The following is a 19,464-nucleotide window of genomic DNA, read 5'->3' on the forward strand; positions in this document are numbered from 1 at the left end:
TAACCTGTACGGTGACAAAAAACCCAGAACAAGAATAGAATTATGTCCACGTATAACTGAATGAGGTTCCTGGACACTTAAACACAACACTGGAAATCAACTCTGCTCCAATATAAAATGAAAATGAAATTACAAAAAAAAAAAAAAGTGGGTCTTGAAGAAATGCTGCGGACTTGTTCCCATTTTCTGTAACAACTTAACAAGCTGTGCTGATGAAAGCCTGGGGGGCTGTCAGTAAAAAACATCTGCTCTGAAGAAATGTCCTAGGGGGCTCATGGAAATAGAATTCAAAACAGAGCAGACGTTCAAGAAGCCAATTTCAAGAGGCAAGTTTAACTCACACCCTTTGAAAAATATATCCCATAAACTGATGTCAACATCGCTGAGTACTGGAGAAATGCAAATCAAAACTACCACGAGGTATCATCGTGTGAGGGGATAGAATGCCCGTCAAAATCTCTGCAAAGAGTCAATGCTGGAGAGGGGAAGGAGAAAAGGGAACCCTCCTCCACTGACGTGGCGGCGGAAACGGGACCAGCCACTGTGGGGGCCAGTGTGGCGCTTCCTGAAACAACGAAAAGGGGAGTGAGATGATGACACCACACAGAAAACCAACCCAAGAGCTTAACATCTGAATGGAAGTTAGGGCAGTATAAAACTCGAGGAAGATACACCATGAACATGCTTTTTCATAAATCGCAGCAAGCTCTTTTTGGACCCACCTCTTACAAGAATGAAAAATAATACGAAAATAAACAAATGTAACCTCATTAACATTAAAAGCATTTGCACAGCCAAGGAATCCAGGAATGACAGAAAAAGACTATGCTCAAATGGGAAAAAATATTTGCAAATGAAAATACCTCTAAGGAATTCATCTCCAAAACATGCAAGGAGTTCCTGCAGCTCAATATCAAAAAAACAAATAACCCAATAAGAACAATGGGCCAAAGATCTAATGGACATTTCTCCAAAGAAGGCATGCACATGGCCATAAAGCATCTTACGAGGTGCTCACCATCCACGGACAGCTGAATGGATAGAGGAAAACTGAAACATGTACACAGTTGAATATGACTCGGGCTTGAAATGAATCAAATAATGTGAGTTTCAGGAACATAGATAAAATTACAGATTTTTTTTTTTGGCTCCAAAATCGCTGCAGATGGTGATTGCATCCATGAAATTAAAAGACGCTGACTCCTTGGAAGGAAAGTTATGACCAATCTAGACAGCATATTAAAAAACAGAGACATTACTTTGCCAACAAAGGTCCATCTATCTAGTCAAGGCTATGGTCTTCCTAGTGGTCATGTATGGATGTGAGAGTTGGACTATTAAGAAACCTGAGCACTTGGAGAAGGAAATGGCAACCCACGCCAGTATTCTTGCCTGGAAAAGTCCATGGACAGAGGAGTCTGGCGGGCTGAAGTCCATGGGATTACATGACTGAGCGTGTGTGCACGAGGGTGGAGGGAGGTGGGTTGGCAGCAATACAGTGGGAGAACTAAAAACAAACAAAAGAAAGCTGAGCACTGAAGAATTGGTGCTTTTGAACCGTGGTGTTGGAGAAGACTCTTGAGAGTCCCTTGGACTGCAGGGACATCAACCAGTCCATCCTAAAGGGGATCAGTCCTGGGTGTTCATTGGAAGGACTGATGCTGAAGCTGAAACTCCAATACTTTGGCCACCTGATGTGAACAGCTGACTCATTGGGAAAGACCCTGATGCTGGGAAAGATTGAAGGCAGGAGGAGAAGGGGATGACAGAGGACGAGATGATTGGATGGCATCATCGACTCCATGGACATGAATTTGAGTAGGCTCTGGGAGTTGGTGATGGACAGGGAGGCCTGGTGTGCTGCAGTCCATGGGGTCACAAAGAGTTGGACACGACTGAGTGACTGAACTGAACTGACATTAAGTGAAGTCAGTCAGAAAAGAAAGACAAATGCTGTATGACACAGGTAAAGGTAGAATGGAAAACCTGATACTGTTACCAAGTCCCAGCTCACTCTGCTTGCTCCTAGACAGGTCAATAAATTGGAGAGATGAGGTGTTGGGGCAAGGAATGTGACTTTACTCGGAAAGCCGGCTGATTGAGAAGACGGCATACAAGCGTTTCCAAAGGAGCATCTTGTCGGAGCCTGGATGCCAGGCTCTTCAATAGATCAGATTGGGGGGGTGTGGAAACAAAGTAAAAAGACCAGTTAATTCTTGCAAGTATCTCCTAGAATGGCAGGCCTCAGGCAGGGGGATGCCTCAGTTTCAGTTCCTTACAGTCCTTCACAAGTGGGCGGGGTCAGGTTATCTCCCTCTTGTTGTTCCCTTGCTAAGTCGTTTCGACTCTTTGCGACCCCATGGACTGCAGCATGGCTCCTGATGCAAAGAACTGACTCACTGGAAAAGACCCTGATGCTGGGAAAGATTGCAAGTGGGAGAAGGGGACAACAGAGGATGAGATGGTGGGATGGCATCACTGACTCGATGGACATGAGTTTGGGTGGACTCCGGGAGCTGGCGATGGACAGGGAGGCCTGGCGTGCTGCAGTTCATGGGGTCACAGAGTCAGACAGGACTGAGCGACTGAATACCACCACAACAAGCCTTCCCCTCATATGCTCTGATCACAAATGCAGTTATGCCATTTGATACTTTAACTGACATATTCACTGGGAGAATTCAGGCCGTATGTAAAAGTTGCTCTGTAAGTTTAGTTATTAACTATATGTTTTCTTGTCTATGTGCATTTATTGTATTCTAGATTTAATCTCCTTGAGTTTCACAGACAGTCATTTAGTTGAATTCAGTTTGCTCACAGAGCTATCATGCAGCTACTCTCTTTCTCATCTTGCCCAGGAATACATCATTTAATCTTGGACTTAAAAGGAATCTTAAGATATGTGTAGTGGTTAGTTTCTGCTCACATCCTCAGAACTAGATGTAAGATTTTCTTTTATTCATGTGTTACTCTTCATGCTTAGACCAGTATCTGGCTGATACAAGGCAATAAATTAAAAACTGCTGAATGACTGTATTGTCCCGAAGAATGTACAGTTTGGTAGGCAAGCCAGGATTGGCGTAAAGTTAGAGGAACAACTGTGATGGATGCTGTAACGGAGTCTCCCCTTTTCTCCTCCTGGACAGCATATTAAAAAGCAGAGACAGTACTTTGCCAACAAAGATCCATCTAGTCAAGGCTATGGTTTTTCCAATAGTCATGTATGGATGTGACAGTTGGACTATAAAGAAAGCTGAGCACTGAAGAATTGACGTTTTTTAACTGTGATGTTGGAGAAGACTCTTGAGAGTCCCTTGGACTGCAAGGAGATCCAACCAGTCCATCCTCAAGGAGATCAGTCCTGGGTGTTCATTGGTAGGACTGATGTTGAAGCTGAAACTCCAATACTTTGGCCCCCTGATGTGAAGAGCTGACTCATTGGAAAAGACCCTGATGCTGGGAAAGGTTGAAGGCAGGAGGAGAAGGGGACGACAGAGGATGAGATGGTTGGATGGCACCACCAACTCAATGGACATGGGTTTGGATGGACTCCGGGAGTTGGTGATGGACAGGGAGGCCTGGCGTGCTCTGGTTCATGGGGTCACAAGGAGTTGGACATGACTGAGCGACTGAACTGAACTGACAATATCACAGGTATAGCTTTTTAAGAAACCACCAAACTGTTTTCCACAGTGGCTGTGCAATTTTACTTTTCCTTGGCCGTGTGTTTCCCCACATCCTCACTAACACTTGTGATTATCCATCATTTTCATTCCAGCCTTCCTCAGGGATGTGGAGTGGATTCTCACTGTGGTTTTTTTATTTTGGCTAATGGTGTATCTCTTCAGAGAAATGTCTATTCAAATTCTTTGTCCATTTTATTTGTAAATTCACTGAATTGCAAGTTTTTATACATTGTGTATCCTAGACCTTTGTCAGAGATGTATGCTTTTCTTCCAGTCGATGGATTGTCTCCTCACTTGCGTGTGTCCTTTGAAGCACAAAAGGTTTTCATTTTTCGTGAAAGCCTGTTGTTCGGTCACTGTGTCCGACTCTTTGCGAGCCCATGGACTACAGCAAGCCAGGTTCCCCTGTCCTACACGACCTCCCGGAGTTTGCTCAGATTCATGTCTACTGTGTTGGTGATGCTATCTGTCTTTTCCTCTGCCGCCCCCTTCTCCTTTTGCCTTCAATTTTCCCCAGCATCAGGGTCTTTCCAGTGAGTCAACTCTTCAAAATATAGTGAATATTCAATGTTGACCTCCTTTAGGATGAACTGGTTTCATCTCCGTGCAGTCCAAGGGACTCTCAAGAGGCTTCTCCAACACCACAATTTGAGAGAATCAATTCTTTGGCACTCAGCCTTCTTTATGGTCCAACTCTCATGTCTGACTACTGGAAAAAACCATAGCTTTGACTATACAGACCTTTGTTGGCAAAATAACATCTCCACTTTTTAATAAGCTGTCTAGGTTTGTCATAGCTTACCTTCCATGGAGCAAGCATCTTTTAATTTCATTGTCTGCAGTCACCGTCCATGTGATTTTGGAGCCCAAGAAAATAAAGTCTGTTGGGGCTTCCACTTTTTCCTCTTCTATTTGCCATGAAGTGATGAGACCATTAGCCATGATCTTAGTTTTTTTAATATTATGTTTTGCCCCAGCCTTTTCACCCTTGTGGGAAACTGAGGCGGGCCCTCTGGTGAAAGTCCCGGGAAGAGGGCAGGTGTGGGCATCCATGCTGCGGTGGAGCGCCCATGGGCAGACTGCGACCTTCGCGAGACAGGAGCCTCAGACCTCATGTCGGGGCCCCTCCCTCTGGGGGGGGTGGGGAGAGTCTGGGGGGCGGCGGCCTGGCTGCTCCGTCTGGGCGCAGGGATGCTGAGGCGCTGCTGGTGCCCTTGGGGGTGGGGTCGCGGGCAGGACTGAACCACACGCGCTCTGGGACAGCCCCTGGGGGAGGCGGGACAGCACCGGAGCCCTGTCGCCGGGTCCCCGTCCCCCCCCAGCCGGGGTTCAGCGCCGTCCACGAGGAGGACTTGGGCCGGAACTGCTGCCCAGCCCCCGACACCGCCGGCTGGGCCCGCTGCGAGGACAGGACACGTGAGCGTGAGTCCACCGAGCCGCCCCGGGACGACCACGCTTCCCGGTGCCCTGGAGCTCAGCGCCCTCGGTGCAGGCTGCCCGCTGGAGTCCACCGGGTCTGGCGGGAGGAATCCTCTGAAGGACGGCCCGCGGGTTCTCTCCTCATCCTGAAACTTTTAACGAAGAATCACGAGCTCCATTTCTTTGGTAACTGACGGAATCATGGAAAGGTAAGGTTTTGTAAGGTCTCCAGGAGTTTACCCAGTCTGACCATCTTGCAGTAGGCGGAAACTAGGGCTTACCCCAGTAATTTACACTGTGGGAGTGCTTCCTCCTCTGGGTGTCAGGGCTCAATGGAGGCTGAGGCAGGATGGGGGCGGGTGCAGGGCCCACCCCGCCTGTGGCGTCGGACCCTGCGGGACTCCCCAGCTGCTGTCAGATCCGGGAGCTGCTCCAGGGCAGGAGGACGATTCCTGGGCTGTGCCCCGGAGTTCCTGACCCGAGAGACGGAGCTTGGGAGCTGAAGTTATGAAATCAGAATTCACGTGCACCTTTAAGGAGCAGTGGCTCACAGTGAAGAAGCCTGCACCCCAGGACGGAGGCCGGCAGCTGCTCCCAGGCTGGCCAGCGCGGGGCGCCACACCCCTGCGTGGTTCCCAGCACTTCCGTCTGCCCCGGGGGCAGCCCGGCGCCCACCCTGCAGCATGAGCGTGGCTGAGGGTCTCCTGAGGGGCGGCTGGGGCTGGAAGCCCACGTTCTCACCTCCTATTTGCCCTTTTAATCCGCTTGAAACTAAATAATCTGCGGCAAAGGGAAGCCCTGGTGATTCAGGGGTTTTCTCCTTTGGGACTCTGGCTCCCAGCTCTCTCTGTCTCTGTGGGGGAACCATTTCCCAGTAAGAAAGCTGCCGGAAGTGCCCGGAGGCTTGTCAGCGCAGGCAGTGCTTCATGGTTCCGGCGGCGACGGTGCCCGTGGGTGGGCATCACGGCCGCTGGGCAGAGCCACTCCAGGCCTGGGGGGGTGGGGGACAGCATCTTCTCACCCCTCCCCTTCTCCAGATGACCCCAACACTGGCGGCACCATTGGCGGTCCTGGCCATCCTGACCCTCATCACAGGGGGCGTCCGCTGTGCTACAGATAGGGCTACTTCATCAGGCACAGTCGGAGTGGGGAACACTGAGCCTGTCCCGCATGAGCAGCGTGCCCCGGGCACCACTGGGGCCTGTCGGGCCTCACTCGGCTCCGCTGCTCGGCTTCAGCTAAGAGAACCCAGGAAAGCTGGACAGTTAACGATGTCAGGACAGGTGAGGTGAGGAAGCCTGGAGACCTCGGCGTCACCAGCAGGGAAAGTGATGGACCCCAAAACCCAGCGGGTTGCAGGAGAGAGATGTGTGCTCTGGGGGCATCTGGTTCACAGGCCTCGCAGCCATTCCAGTCTGAGAGCTTGCCGCGCGGAGTGGGTGGTGTCAGGCTCCGTCCCACCCCCTCACTGGGCCCTGCAGTCACCAGCTACCTTCTAAGGCCTACTCGGAGTGGTGGGCTCCCGAGTGCCCAGGCCAGCTCGCCCACCCCGGTCCACCTGATGCCTGACGCAGGCAAGGGCAGACCAGCCCTGCCGTTGCCATTCACATACCACATGGGTCTGCCCGGACAGCGCCCAGGGGGCTGGGAGGGGAAGGGTCCTCCATGTGGCCCCTCAGCCTGGCTTCCCTGGTCTGCGCTCTGTGGCTCTGACTCAGAAAATACAGCAGCCCTCTGGCCTCAAAATGCCTTCCACTTCCTCAGGCGGTTCCTGAGATGGTCCAGGGCCAGAAGCAGTTCTGAAATTGAATCTGTCAACTGCATTTATGTCTACTTAAAGACAGTGACCCCCGTCCCCTCTCTGACATGAGGCAGCGCGGGAGGCTGCTCTGCGGGGCCAGGAGGCTGCCCCGGCGGCGTCAGGAGGGGGTTGGGCGGTGGCCCAGCTGACAGTGGGCAAAGCGTGAGCCCGAGTCCAGGGCAGTTTCCTGCCGCTGATGACGTTCTCGTCACCCGACACGCTGCCTGCTTTGGGGGGCGTCAGGAACACCTTGCAAAGGCCTTTGTTCCTTGCAAGCAGGCACTCCTGGCCTCAGACACGCCACTGCGTTCACGCCCGGAGCAGGGGCTTCACAGAAGCATGCCCCCACGCCTCCGTGTCAGGGAAGGACACGGTCATCATTACGTTCAGGGTCGGCATCTTTCATGCTTCGGTTTTTAATTCAACACTCGAGACAACGCTGACCTTTCTTTCCTGAGCGTGTGGGCCCTCTGCCACGAGAACTGGCAGCAGTGGAGGGCAGCCCCTCATGGTGCCGGGGGAGCGTCTTCTCCAAGTTTGTAACTCTAAAGTGCAGACCTGAGACAATCCTTCCTCCTCGGCTCTGCTCGGTGGGGACAGAGGTGCCCTCTGTCTTGGGGGCAGCTCCGTGATGAGGTGGCCTTCGTGGACCCTAAAGCCTCCGCCCCGTGCCCCGGCTCTGAGAGAGGAGAGGGCAGTGACGTGGGTCAGGGAGGTTGCTGCAGACAGAAAAGCAGCCTTGTGAGACTTGAAGACGTAGACGTGGCTGGAGCCTGGAGGCCGGCAGACCTGCTGCTGCGGCCCTGGCTGCACTTGAGCCGGGCGCCGTGGACTCGCGCTCACACACCTGCCCTCCGTCTTCGTTAAACCTCTTCTATGCAAGCTTTACAAAAAAGAGTGAGCAGGGCCTCTTCACTTGCCTCCTCCTTGCGTTGTGTCGGGCGTACCCTTGGTCTGGAGTGCTGGACGGGGGTGAGGGTGTCCCTCGGGGGCTGCCCTCTGACCCCGCTGTGCACACCCATCTGCTCACACACGGGAAGCCGGGTCAGCACAGCACCCACACTCTCATCCTACCAGCACTCGGCGTGCAGCACAGAAAGAAACCCTGCGCTGTTGCTTCTGCAGATCTGGGATGAAACCTGAGCCAACCTCGTTTCTCTCTGCCCATTCTTGGACAGAGCACATGCCCACCAGTGTTTTAAGTGGGCCCAGAACCTAAGGCCCCTCCACCGCAGGGACGGCCCTCAGGGGACTGGATGTAAAGCTCCTGTTGCTCTGGGTAAGAAACACAGAGATTTTCTCTAAGCAGGGACTGCAGTCGATGCTAAGACACCTGCTGTGAGGAGGCGGACGACCTGAAACTTAAAGAAAGCTTGGGTCCCTTCTCCCTAACAGGAGAGATTTGGTTTTATTCTCCTCCAACACTGTCAGTTAAACGACCACTGATAAAACCCTGTTAAAAACACTAGGAGGCTGGACTCATGCTTAACCTTTGTGCGTCGGAAGAAGCTTTAGAAAGTTTGCAATTTAATAGCAATAGAAAAAATATTACAGTCAGGATAAGAGATATAGGAAGCAAAGTCCTTACTATAAGGAACTGGAAAACAGCTAACAGAAGCAGGACTTCTAAGAGACAACATTCTGGACTGGGACCAGAACAGAGCTTATGAGAATGAGCTGGATGTTTTCAGATATTTAAGTCTGTATTAAATACCTAAGGCATTTCCCTGGTGTGTTACAGTTCTTAACCAGGTATTGACCGGCCACAGAGGTGAACATGCGGGTAGCCCTGGGGCTCCAGGTGAGAACTCCCAGGAGAGGCGGTCACTTGGCCCTCTTCTTGGAGGCCTGGCGGCGTGACCTCCTGGTGGCGGCGCAGTCGTCGCTTCTGGACGGAGACGTCACGTTCCACTGGGAAGTTTGCGGGGGCCTGCGGGGAGTGCGCACGTCATGCGGGGCCCCCGCCCTCAGATGGGACAGCTCTGGGCAGGGACTGGGGACTTACGGCATGTCGGGCAGTGACAGACACAGAACGTTGTCCCCCTGGCCGGCGGCTCTCGAGCCCCGCCGGCTTCCTGGGGTGCGCCTCCTGTTCCTGCTCTGGAGGGGAAGCGACTGGCCCGGTGACACGATGTAGCTGATTTCCGAGCCAAAAGTGACATTTGGGATGGTCTCTGGAGGGAGGGAGTGTTTAGTGTAAGGTTAGCAAAGGCCTTCGGAGGAGAAGCTGAGCAAGGGCAGGCACATGTTCAGCTGCGGGTCCGCCGGTGCACAGCGGGGCCAGGGCCTGCCTCCCTCCCCGGGTTCCCCGCCCTGATCGCCTTCTGAGCGCCGCTGCTCACAGCTCCTCCCCGGCCCCCCCGAGGCTCCACCACACTCAGAGCCCCCCCAAACCCCCTGCTCCTGCCGCTCCTCCTGGGTCCCTTGAAGATGCCGCCCTGCTGGCTGGCCCCCGCCACCCACCCTCCCACCTGGGCCAACTCTGGCTTTGCATCCCAGCCCGAGCTAAACTGAGAACCTCCATCTCTAGGGGGGAGACAGGCACCGCCCTCAGGGGCGTTGCCAGGTTTAAAGGAGCTCACTGGGGTTAACTCGGCTCCGCCAGGACAACGTGAGTGCTGAGGACACGGAGCCCCCGCCGTCGTGCGCTGGCTGGCCGGGCTCCCTCCCCGCAGGGCCGTCTGTGTCCAGAGCCCTGTGCGCCCCTGGGCCTGGCGTGCCAGTGCCCCGGGACGCCCGCCCCGGCCCCATTAGCGTGCTCTCACCACACCCGCCACAGGCCAGGCTCCACGCGCTCCCTGTGCCGCGACCACTGGGGTCTGGGGAGACTTTCCTGGCCGGGGTCGGGTCTGCCGGTGCGTGCGCGGCGCCACAGGCCTGGGAGCCCCTCCCGCCCCTCACCGCTGCTGAGCGGACCCCAGACGGGGCTGGGAACACCGCCCCCCACCCGGCACAGCCCAGCATGGCCAGGTGGCGGTGCTTCTGCAGCCTGCTCACCACTGAAGAGGGAACTGCTACCCACTGCCCGCTGCTCAGTTAAATCTAGCTCTGAAAATGCCCCACACCCACTGGCAGCGCCCGGCAGAGGCCGCGGTCAGCAGTGCGCGCTCAGCAGCGCTGTCACAGTCACTCAGGGGCATTCAGCGTGACCACATGCCCCACAGCGTGCGTGAGGGAACTGGGCTGGAGCCCTGCCCACGCAGTGCCCGCCGCAGAGTCAGGAGACTTGCTCGTGCCTGCAGACCACTTACGCTCAGGGGTGCTGATCCCTCGCTTTGTTTCGAGGTCAACAACTCCACTGGACTCCAGGTCAGCTCCACTGGACTCCAGCTCCAAGACCCGCATGGGGGCTGGGATGAAAGGGGACGGCATTACCTCTCCAAAAACCCAAACAGCCCCACAGACAAAACATGCCAATGAGAAAAAACATTTGCAAGATACACAGTACACTAAACATCCCAAATAAAGTTTTTATAAAGAGGTAATTCACAAAGATACACACAAATGGTAAGCATGAGAAACCATGGCTTTTCTCACTAGGATTCAAACAAATGAAATTTAAGTTTTTGGCCTACAGCTCAGCAGAGAAAATGGGATACTATGAACCTGGTTCTCTGCAGGATGTGGGCTCTCGTGGGCCAAGGTGGGAATTCACATGAAGGGAACAAGAAACAATGGTCTGACACCATCAGAAGCTTAAAAAATACTCATGGGAATTAATCTTGAAGATCATGCACATACAAGACTACATTCCAATGTTTACTGTAACATGATTGGTTTTGAAAAGTTGAAAAACACCTACATTTTCAGGGACAGGCAGGTGAGCCCTGCTCCAGGGCCAGCAAGGCCCGGGTGAGGCCAAGGAGCGGCCCCTGGCCCCTCCCCGCCAAGCGCGGACACTGCGGGACGGCCGCTCACGCCTCCCGCAACCACGCAGGGCCCACCATGCCCCTCGCTGCCGCGGCCGCGTCTGCCTCACCCCGTCCTCCAGACCATCCACTGTGAGGAGAGGTGCTGGACACCCTCCGACCCCGGGCCCGTCCCAGTGGCTCGTTTAGACGACAGAGAGAAGCGCCCTGATGGGGACAGGGGAGGGCCCAGGTCTCCTGAGCTCCGGAGCCGCCAGTGGACACACGCTGGGCTCACCTGGGCTCTCAGGACGACTGTCCGAGGGCGGCAGCCCCGCTGTCCGGCTACTGTGCCAGCGGCGCGCCTCGACGACCTTCTTGACCGAACTCAGGATGTCCATGGTGCTCGCCGACATGGGCCTGTTGGCGCAAAGACACCGTGAAGCATGGAGGTGGCGCCCTCGTGCTCCCCGGAGCCCAGGCCCCGCCCACGTGTGCGGGGGGCCACCCCTGCAGCGAGCCGAGCCAGCGTCGCACACCTGTCCTTGGGCACCAGAGACAGGGGTGCAGCCGTGTGGGCAGCGTGGGGCGTGGACGGCTGGTCTGCGGTGGCGGCCGCGGTGTCTTTTTCTCGGCCAGCAGGAGCTGGAATTGTTTCCAAGCTCAGAACCTGTCACAGAAGAGAAATAAAGAGCACATCTCCCAGCACTTAGCTTAAAGGGGATCTTGCATGCTCTGTGCAGGCCCAGGGGAACTCACTTCACAACCACATCAGGCCCGGGCTCCCGGCACTGCCTGGCACAGGGCCCGCGGGGCTGTCCAGGCCTCCAGGGGAACAGCTGCCCAAGCATGGGCCTGGGGGGCCGCGCTCTCTGCCACCAAAGGAGCCCCATCAGGGTCGGCGCTGCCTGGGAACAGGCCCGCCTCCCTCCCCCACTGGGACACGGTGACTTTCCAGCGGGGCAGGGGTGACAGGGAGGCCCTCGCTGGCAGCGCCCCCGAGACGGGAGGCCACTAAGGTGGGTGTGGGGGAGCACCGGGCAGACGGTGGCAGGGCTGCCTTCCCGCCGGCCTGCTCTGGGCCCCCGGGCCGCCTGCCTCACCGGCTCCTGCTGCTCAGTCAGCTGCTCCTGGTAGCGCCTCATGTCGTACTCGAGTTCTGCAGCCAGCTGCTTGTCAACTGTGAAGAAGTCCTTGACTTCATCTCCATAATCCTGCATCACCTCCTAGAATGGACCATGGCATCCCTGAGCATCCCCTGAGCCGGTGCACAGGCTCTCCCCCACAACCTGATCATGATGGGAAGACAGCAGGACGCGTGCTCAGAGCAGATGGTTTCCACTCCATTGACCAACCAGCAAACCTGATGCCACTTTCCCAGGAAGTGCCAACTGCGCCTGTGCCGACCACAGGGGCCTGATCTCCTAGAAGCTTCCCGAACACTTGCTAGGCACTGTGGATCCCTAGAACCTTGGCCGGAAGCAGCCCCCAGCAGGGCTCAGAACTGTCCACGGCTGCAGGGCTGTGGGACCTGTCTCGGGAATCCCAGCGGGAGGCGGGCAGGCGGGCAGCACACGGCATCCTGGCTAGACCGGGCATGGGGAGCCGTCCACAGCAGCTTTCTCAGGACGCAGCTGAGACTTGGGGCCACCTCTGCGTCTCCTCACGACATGACAGAGGCTGGGAGCACACCAGGGCTGAGGTCGGAGGCGAGGACCCGGCCTCTGTGCCATGAGGAAGAAGCCAGGAAGATCTACCTGGCCCTGCCAGAGAGGAGCCCCCCCACCCGCCCCCAGCCTCAGGCCGCCAGGGGGCCCCCAGGTGCAGGCGAGAACCGCGGGGGCTGCTCAGACAGGGTCCACACGAAGCCAGGCGTGCAGCCCTGCTCGAGCGTGCTCAGACACAGGGCCTCCCTGTCCGCACGTGTCTCAGGGGCTACCCAAGATTTTACTCCTTTCTGAGGTTCACCGGGGCAAGGACAGTGTGAGTGACCTCAGGTCCTCATTTTCTCCACAGTCAGCCTGTCTTTCCCACCTTCACTTCTGTAGGATGAAGATGTATTTGAAAACCATATTCGATGTAATTCTGCCACAGCCTTTCTTGGAAAATAAGGAATCTGAGCATTTTTTGAAAAAGAAAATAACAGCATAAACAGAAAGGGGAAAATGCTGTGCTTCTCTCTGACTAGAAGACTCTATAGGAAGGTCTGAGACCTCATTTCTGTGCACTCTTGGTCTGCACATGCCCCCTGGGGAGCCCAGGGCCAGGAGGCAGAAAGGCTGCTGCTCTGAGCCACAACCCCCAACTGGAACCCAGGCACAGAGCCGGGGCTGAGCTCCTGACATCAGCGATGAGCATCTCCATTTCACCCCACACAGAGTGAACCGACAGGGGCCCTGTGTGTGGCCGCGGCTGAGAAACTTCAAACCCAAACCTAATAGTCAGTAAGGACACAGACCCAGCTCCCCAGGAAAGGCAGAGACAGCTTCTGGGGGACCTGTGGCACCTCTGTCTTCTTTCCCAGCAAAGGCCAGCCTGGGGCCCTGCTCCGAGCCAGGGTGGCCCCACAGTCAGGACTGTGGGTCCTGAGTGACCAGTGGGGGCTGGGGGGCCCTGAGTGACCATGATCAGGACTGTGAGTCCTGAGTGACCAGTGGGGACTGTGAGGTCCTGAGTGACCATGGTCAGAACGTGGGCCCTGAGTGACCACAGTCGGGACTGTGGGGTCCTGAGTGACCAGTGGGGGCTGGGGGGCCCTGAGTGACCAAGATCGGGACTGTGGGTCCTGAGTGACCAGTGGGGACTGTGAGGGCCTGAGTGACCATGGTCAGGACGTGGGCCCTGAGTGACCACAGTCGGGACTGTGGGGTCCTGAGTGACCAGTGGGGGCTTGGGGGTCCTGAGTGACCACAGTCGGGACTGGGGGCCCTGAGTGACCATGGTCAGGACTGTGAGGCCCTGAGTGACCAGCAGGGGCTAAGGGGGCCACCACACAGCCCGAGGCCGCCTTACCCTGAGGTAGAGCATGAGTTCTCGCAGAGCTGGGATCTTGTTCTTTTCTAGGGCAGACTTCAGGGAGGTGATAATTGGAATAATCATTTCTATTAAATTCCTCTTTTGAACCTGTGGTAACAAAAGAAGGCTGTTTCAGATGCATGAAGTCCTGAAAGACAAAGGTGTTCCCTTTACCTAGTTCTTCTTGCATGGCCGATCTCAAACATGTCAAGCTTACTTTTTATTTTTGATGTCATTCTGAGGACTGGAGAGGAAGTTACCTCGGCTGGGGAGACTAAGAAACCATCACTTGAAAATGGTGTAAAGCAGGAGGCAGACACGTGTGAGTCTTATTACTAAACAAGAGAAAGGAACTAGAAATAGAGCAGCGCCGTCTGCAGGCGCACAGACCCTCATCTGCGGGAAGGGGGGAGCTGGCACCCCCACCCCCACCTGCTCAAGGGCCCACTGAAGGAAGGGCTGAAAACAGCGCCAGCCCTTCCCACGAGCCCGGCTCACGGCCCGGCCCCACCCCGGGCTCCTCCACAGGGCGAGGGGGTGCTCGGCCCTGCCGCCCAGGCACGCCCGTGCCCCTGCCAGTGGGGCGGCACCGGAGGGCCGGGCCTGGACAGGGTGTGCATCTCTCTGAAGCTCTGCACACAGGAGAAGATCTGCCGGGCAGCTACACAGTGCCTTCACCAAGAATGAGCACGAACCACTAACGTCTGCAGTAAATCTCTGAGAATTAAACATAACTCACTATACTAGCCCATGCATGCCAGACTGTCATTCAGAATCTGAAAATTATTCTTTTCTCATTTAAAGTCACTAGTATATGTTCTTTACTTGTAATCTACTCATTTGTAAAGACTTACCAGAGTTCTTGAACCAGGAGGGCCAAGACTAAAGAAATAATTTAATAAAGATGAGTCTGAGCAGAGGCTAAGTTAGGGAGAGCCTTAAAAACTGGCTTAAACACATTCACTCCACAAATATCATCCAACACCTTCTCTGCATTGGACACCAGTCTAACGTCCCAGGCAACAGAAATGGGGCCAAGAACTCACGCCTTCAAGCTACTTCCAGACCAGGCTGTGTGTCACGGCGTGAGGCTGGCAAGGTGTGAGGGGCTGTGGGGTGCCTGGGAGGGAAGGGGCAGGGCGGGGTGTGTGTCTGGGGGACTCTGGCTGGGCAGGCGGCACAGGGCAGGCTGCCTGGGGTGGGGCAGGGTGGGGGGGGAAGGCCCCGCAGGCAGAGGCGCGGCCCCTCGGAGACCAGAGTCAGCGGCCTGCACGGGGGAGGGTGCGGGCACACAGGGGCATTGAGTTTACCCAGAAGGTGACAGGAAGCCTCCAACCCACTCACTAAAGACATCATCAGTGGGTGTACCTTCCACACGTGTGACACCAGGACCAGGCACACGCGAGCCGCGGAGCCACAGGCACAGGCAGAGGCGGCCCGAGCAGAGCGGGTGCTCAGAGGAGGCCGGAGGGGCCTCTGGACACCCCAGGCACGCGCCCCTCTGGGGGCAGCACGCTCACCTGCGAGAGGAGCTTCTTCTGCGACTCCTGCAGGGCTGCTCTGGCCTGGGCCAGCTCCTCCTCCTCCCCCAGCTGCTCCTTGTCTGCCCTGGCTCTGAGCGCCTGCAGCCTGATCTCCTTCGAGCTGAGCACTTCAAACGTGTCCGAGAGCAGCTCGCTGGCTTCCATGTCTAGGGGCAGGTCGCCATCAGCGAAGCAGGCTGGAGGAAGCAGAGGCAGACCCTGAGAACTGCTGCCCACGGTCGGGGTGGTGGTGCTGGGCATGTATGGAGGCAGTGGCCCGCCAGCCCGAGGGCAGGGCCGGCTGCGAGGGAGTCGGGGTCAGGACGTCGTGGTGGAGGGCGTCGGGGTCGGAACGTCGGGCCGACGGCCAAGGACACCCGGGTCGGGGCGTTGGGGCCCCTGGGCTGCAGGGCAGCTGGGCCCCCGGCCACGCAGCAGTTCCCTCCACAAGCTTTATCCCCACTCTGGCCAGTCCTACCCAGGACATTTTCGAAGATTCTGGAAGTGATGTTGAACCGCTGCTCGTCCGTGAAGTGTTCTAGGAGAAACTTGTATATCCTCATCCTTCTCTCCCTGTTCTTACCCCCCTTCAGGGAGAAGAGCCGCTTCTCTCTGGGGCAGAGCAGGACCGTCTCAGCACAGCCCCTCGGCCAGGCTGAAGGACCTCTCTCCCCAGGGCTGCCCACCAGGGGGCTGGCGTGCCTCGCGGGGAGGCTGCCCACGCCCACCCCCCCGGGCCCTCCGTGCCACCCCCGCCTTGGCACTGACCTCTCCGACTGGGGGAACCTATTGAAACTTTCGTGCTTCTCATAGCTGGTGAAATGGAAGATGCCCTCGATGAAGTGCTGGTAGAATATGGTCGGGTTCCTCTTCAGGAGCAGATGCACCAGGCAGACCTCCCCAGTGCTGCAGAGAAGGGATGGGGCCGGGTGATGCCGCTGACGCCTCGCAGGCCCCCAGGAGCCTTCCCGCAGAGGCCGGGACGGGGCGGGCACGCGGCTCTCCGGCACACGCGGCTCCGGGCCGGGCCTGCCCTGTGAACCCAGGCTCCCCAGCTGTGCTTGCAAGGTCAGAGCCCACCGTCACTCAGCCACACCTCACGTGCAGGAGCCCCGCAAGCCGCCCCTTCAGGTGGACCCACCAGACCCCCCTCTCCTCACATCTTGAGCTGAATGCAATCTCCAGCTGCCAGGAGCCCACCCCCCGGGGGGGGCACTGGGGACAAGGACAGTCTGGACGCGCTGCTCTTGGCCGTGGGATGCACAAGGCCCCCGAGAGCCCTCCCTGCAGCTCTCTTCCAGGCTCAGGACGCTGCCAGTCTGCTCAGAGCTCACACCGCAGCCAGTCAGAGGTGGCCACTCAGAGACCTCAACAGGGCAGTGACCGGCTGCCAACGGCGACCTCGGACTGTTCACCGGATGCACCCTGGACCACACAACCACTAAAGCACCATCTGCTCAGGGGAAGCCCCGGGGAGGAGGCCTGCCGCCCTGAGTGCCCTGAATCCAGTCCACACAGACCCGCCCGGCAAAGCCAGCTGGCGGCAAGGGCACAGCATTAGAGGGCTTTCCTGACAAGGCCACTCTGCTGCGCCAGCAGTGACCCAGGAGAGAAAGCCACTGAATAAACAGACACTCCCAAGGAGCACCCTGACTGGCCCTGGAGGGAACTGATGACGGTTTAACCCTTCATGAGCTAACTTTATACTTTCCACAGCTGCCCAAATTTTATCCCCAGACTTGAAGTCATTCCTACGAAAATGGACCACCAGAGACCAGCGATGCTTCTGCAAGAAGACAGGTGCTTTAGGGTACAACTCCATGTCAAACAGTTTGGCAATTTCTCAAAACATTAAACAAAGAGTTGCCATCTGATTCAGCAATTCCACACCTAAGTGTAATACCATGAGAAAAGAAAACACACGTCCACACAAAAACCTGCAGAGAGATGTTCACAGCAGCATTATTTACGACAGCCAACAAGTGGAAACAATCCAAATCTCCATCAACTGATGAATGAGTAAACAAAATTGGGCTTCCCAGGTGGTGCTAGAAGCAAGGAACCTGCCTGCCAATGCAGGAGATGTACGAGATGCAGGTTCGATCCCTGGGTGGGGAAGATCCCCTGGAGGAGGGCATGGCAACCCACTCCAGTGTTCTTGCCTGGAGAATCCCATGGACAGAGGAGCCTGGCGGGCTACAGTCCACGGGGTCACACAGAGCGGGACATGACTGAGTGACTAAGACTTTCAGACTTTCAACGTCAGATGCTGGTCCATTTGCTTTAGGTCAAAAATAGGTACAAGTGGGGGTGGATGCACAAGGACCATCCCGTGGTGAATCACCGGCTTAACCAACTGAACAAGTCAACTCCACAAGAATGTAAACGACACGGAGGATCTGGACACAGGCTGAGGGAGGATGCAGAGCAGGGAGGACGCCCGGCCACAAGGACAGGGCCTCACAGGGAGAGACTCAGCCTTGAATGCATGAGGACACACAGATCCTACCAGCTTGACCAACTTGCCAAGAGGGACAGTTTGATATCTGTCAGCGGAATCCAGCCTCCTCCGTGGAGCCTCCTGGGGCCAGCCCCTTCTCCTGTCCTCCTCACCCCCAGGACCCTGAACTGGTCAGGGTCACTGCAGACTTCACTGAACCAAGTCAAGGACACTGCAGACTTCACACAGCAGAACCATCTTACGTGAAAAACAGAGGGAAGGGCAGTAATCCCGAGGAACACTAAGAATCCAAATCTCGGTTTCATCAGCCCGACAGGTTCAAGAGGCAAGAAGTGGGGCCACTTCCTTTTTAGATTGAGCAGGAAACGCACACTTTCAGATGTCTTCTTTCAGATGTCTTCCTATACACATGGTACTCTGAAGCTGGTATCCACTCCGTGGAGGCTGCGTGGATGACTCAGAGTCCCGACCCAGACACCCTCAGGCTGGGACCCTCAGGGGGTGGACCCCCGCCCCGCACTGACCTCGGCTGTGAGCGGATGGGGACGGACCCCCGCCCTGCGCTGACTGAGGCCGTGAGCGGGTGGGGATGGACCCCCGCCCCGCGCTGACCGCGGCCGTGAGAGGGATGGACCCCCGCCCCGCGCTGACCATGGCAGTGAGCCGACTGGGATGGACCCCGCCCCGCGCTGACCGCGACTGTGACCTGGATGGACCCTGCCCCGCGCTGGCCGCGGCCGTGAGCGGATGGGGATGGACCCCCGCCCCGCGCTGACCATGGCAGTGAGCCGACTGGGATGGACCCCGCCCCGCGCTGACCGCGACTGTGACCTGGATGGACCCTGCCCCGCGCTGGCCGCGGCCGTGAGCGGATGGGGATGGACCCCCGCCCCGCGCTGACCATGGCAGTGAGCCGACTGGGATGGACCCCGCCCCGCGCTGACCGCGACTGTGACCTGGATGGACCCCGCCCCGCGCTGGCCGCTGTGTGCGGGACCCACGGCCCTGTCTCTCCAGCCCTCCCTGCTGTCGCCTGCGCTCACACCCCAGGTCTGCTCTGCCGCCTGCGTCTTGTCGTGTGCGCTGTGGTCCTGCTCCCACAACATGCTGACTGCTCCCCATTCCATCCCTCCTCTTCTCAGCCCCCCAAGGACGCAAGGAATGAGGCCCACCCTCTGCCTCCATAATTTTCACTCACTGACTCATCAAATGTCCCCTGAGTGTCTCCTCGGCTTCAGGCCGTTTCAGACAGGAAGGCTGCCAGTAAACAAGACCACCCCTGACTCCAGGGTCCCTGCGTCCCACCAGGTGGGCAGATGTTATCAAAACCACACAGAATGTGTTGACAAAAGTGACCTGAAGCAAAAGATGGCTGGGAGGGCGTGGGGGAAAGGGAGGTAGCCAGCTGCTGGGGAGAACCCACGTCCTCCCTAGGGTCACCAGGTTCAGCCTTTCCTCCGGACACTCCTGAACACATCTGTTTCACCCTCACCTGCTTGCTAAGTGCTTCCTGGTTTTCTCCATTCCAAGCCCCAACATCACTGCTAGGGCATGCATTCTAGTTTGTGTTCCCCAAACCCCTGCGCTAGAAACCGGGCCCCCAAGAGGGTGCTATTAGGAGAACATTTGGGAGGAGACTGGCCCAGGCTCTCATGAACAGGGTGAGTATCTTAGAAACAAAGTCTGGAGTCCTTCCCTCCCTCCCACCTCG

The 19,464-nt window shown here is 56.8% G+C and overlaps 1 protein-coding gene across 2 annotated transcripts in view; it reads right to left on the reverse strand.

Annotated features, from left to right (window-relative positions):
• Positions 1-8,296: 8,296 nt before the first annotated feature.
• NCAPD3 (non-SMC condensin II complex subunit D3) overlaps positions 8,297-19,464 on the reverse strand; it is a 55,762-nt gene continuing 44,594 nt past the window's right edge. For both annotated transcript variants that reach the window (XM_043483006.1, XM_043483007.1), the window contains exons 25-34: positions 16,061-16,198; positions 15,771-15,904; positions 15,290-15,489; positions 13,767-13,877; positions 11,858-11,980; positions 11,294-11,424; positions 11,053-11,174; positions 10,158-10,256; positions 8,912-9,080; positions 8,297-8,836 (exon numbers count right to left, since the gene is read on the reverse strand). In XM_043483006.1, the coding sequence (XP_043338941.1) occupies positions 8,731-8,836; positions 8,912-9,080; positions 10,158-10,256; positions 11,053-11,174; positions 11,294-11,424; positions 11,858-11,980; positions 13,767-13,877; positions 15,290-15,489; positions 15,771-15,904; positions 16,061-16,198 (1,333 nt within the window). In that variant the 3' untranslated portion in view covers positions 8,297-8,730. The remainder of the gene's footprint in view (positions 8,837-8,911; positions 9,081-10,157; positions 10,257-11,052; positions 11,175-11,293; positions 11,425-11,857; positions 11,981-13,766; positions 13,878-15,289; positions 15,490-15,770; positions 15,905-16,060; positions 16,199-19,464) is intronic.

This window comes from Cervus canadensis, chromosome 11 (assembly GCF_019320065.1).
Source record: "Cervus canadensis isolate Bull #8, Minnesota chromosome 11, ASM1932006v1, whole genome shotgun sequence".
NCBI lineage: Eukaryota > Metazoa > Chordata > Mammalia > Artiodactyla > Cervidae > Cervus > Cervus canadensis.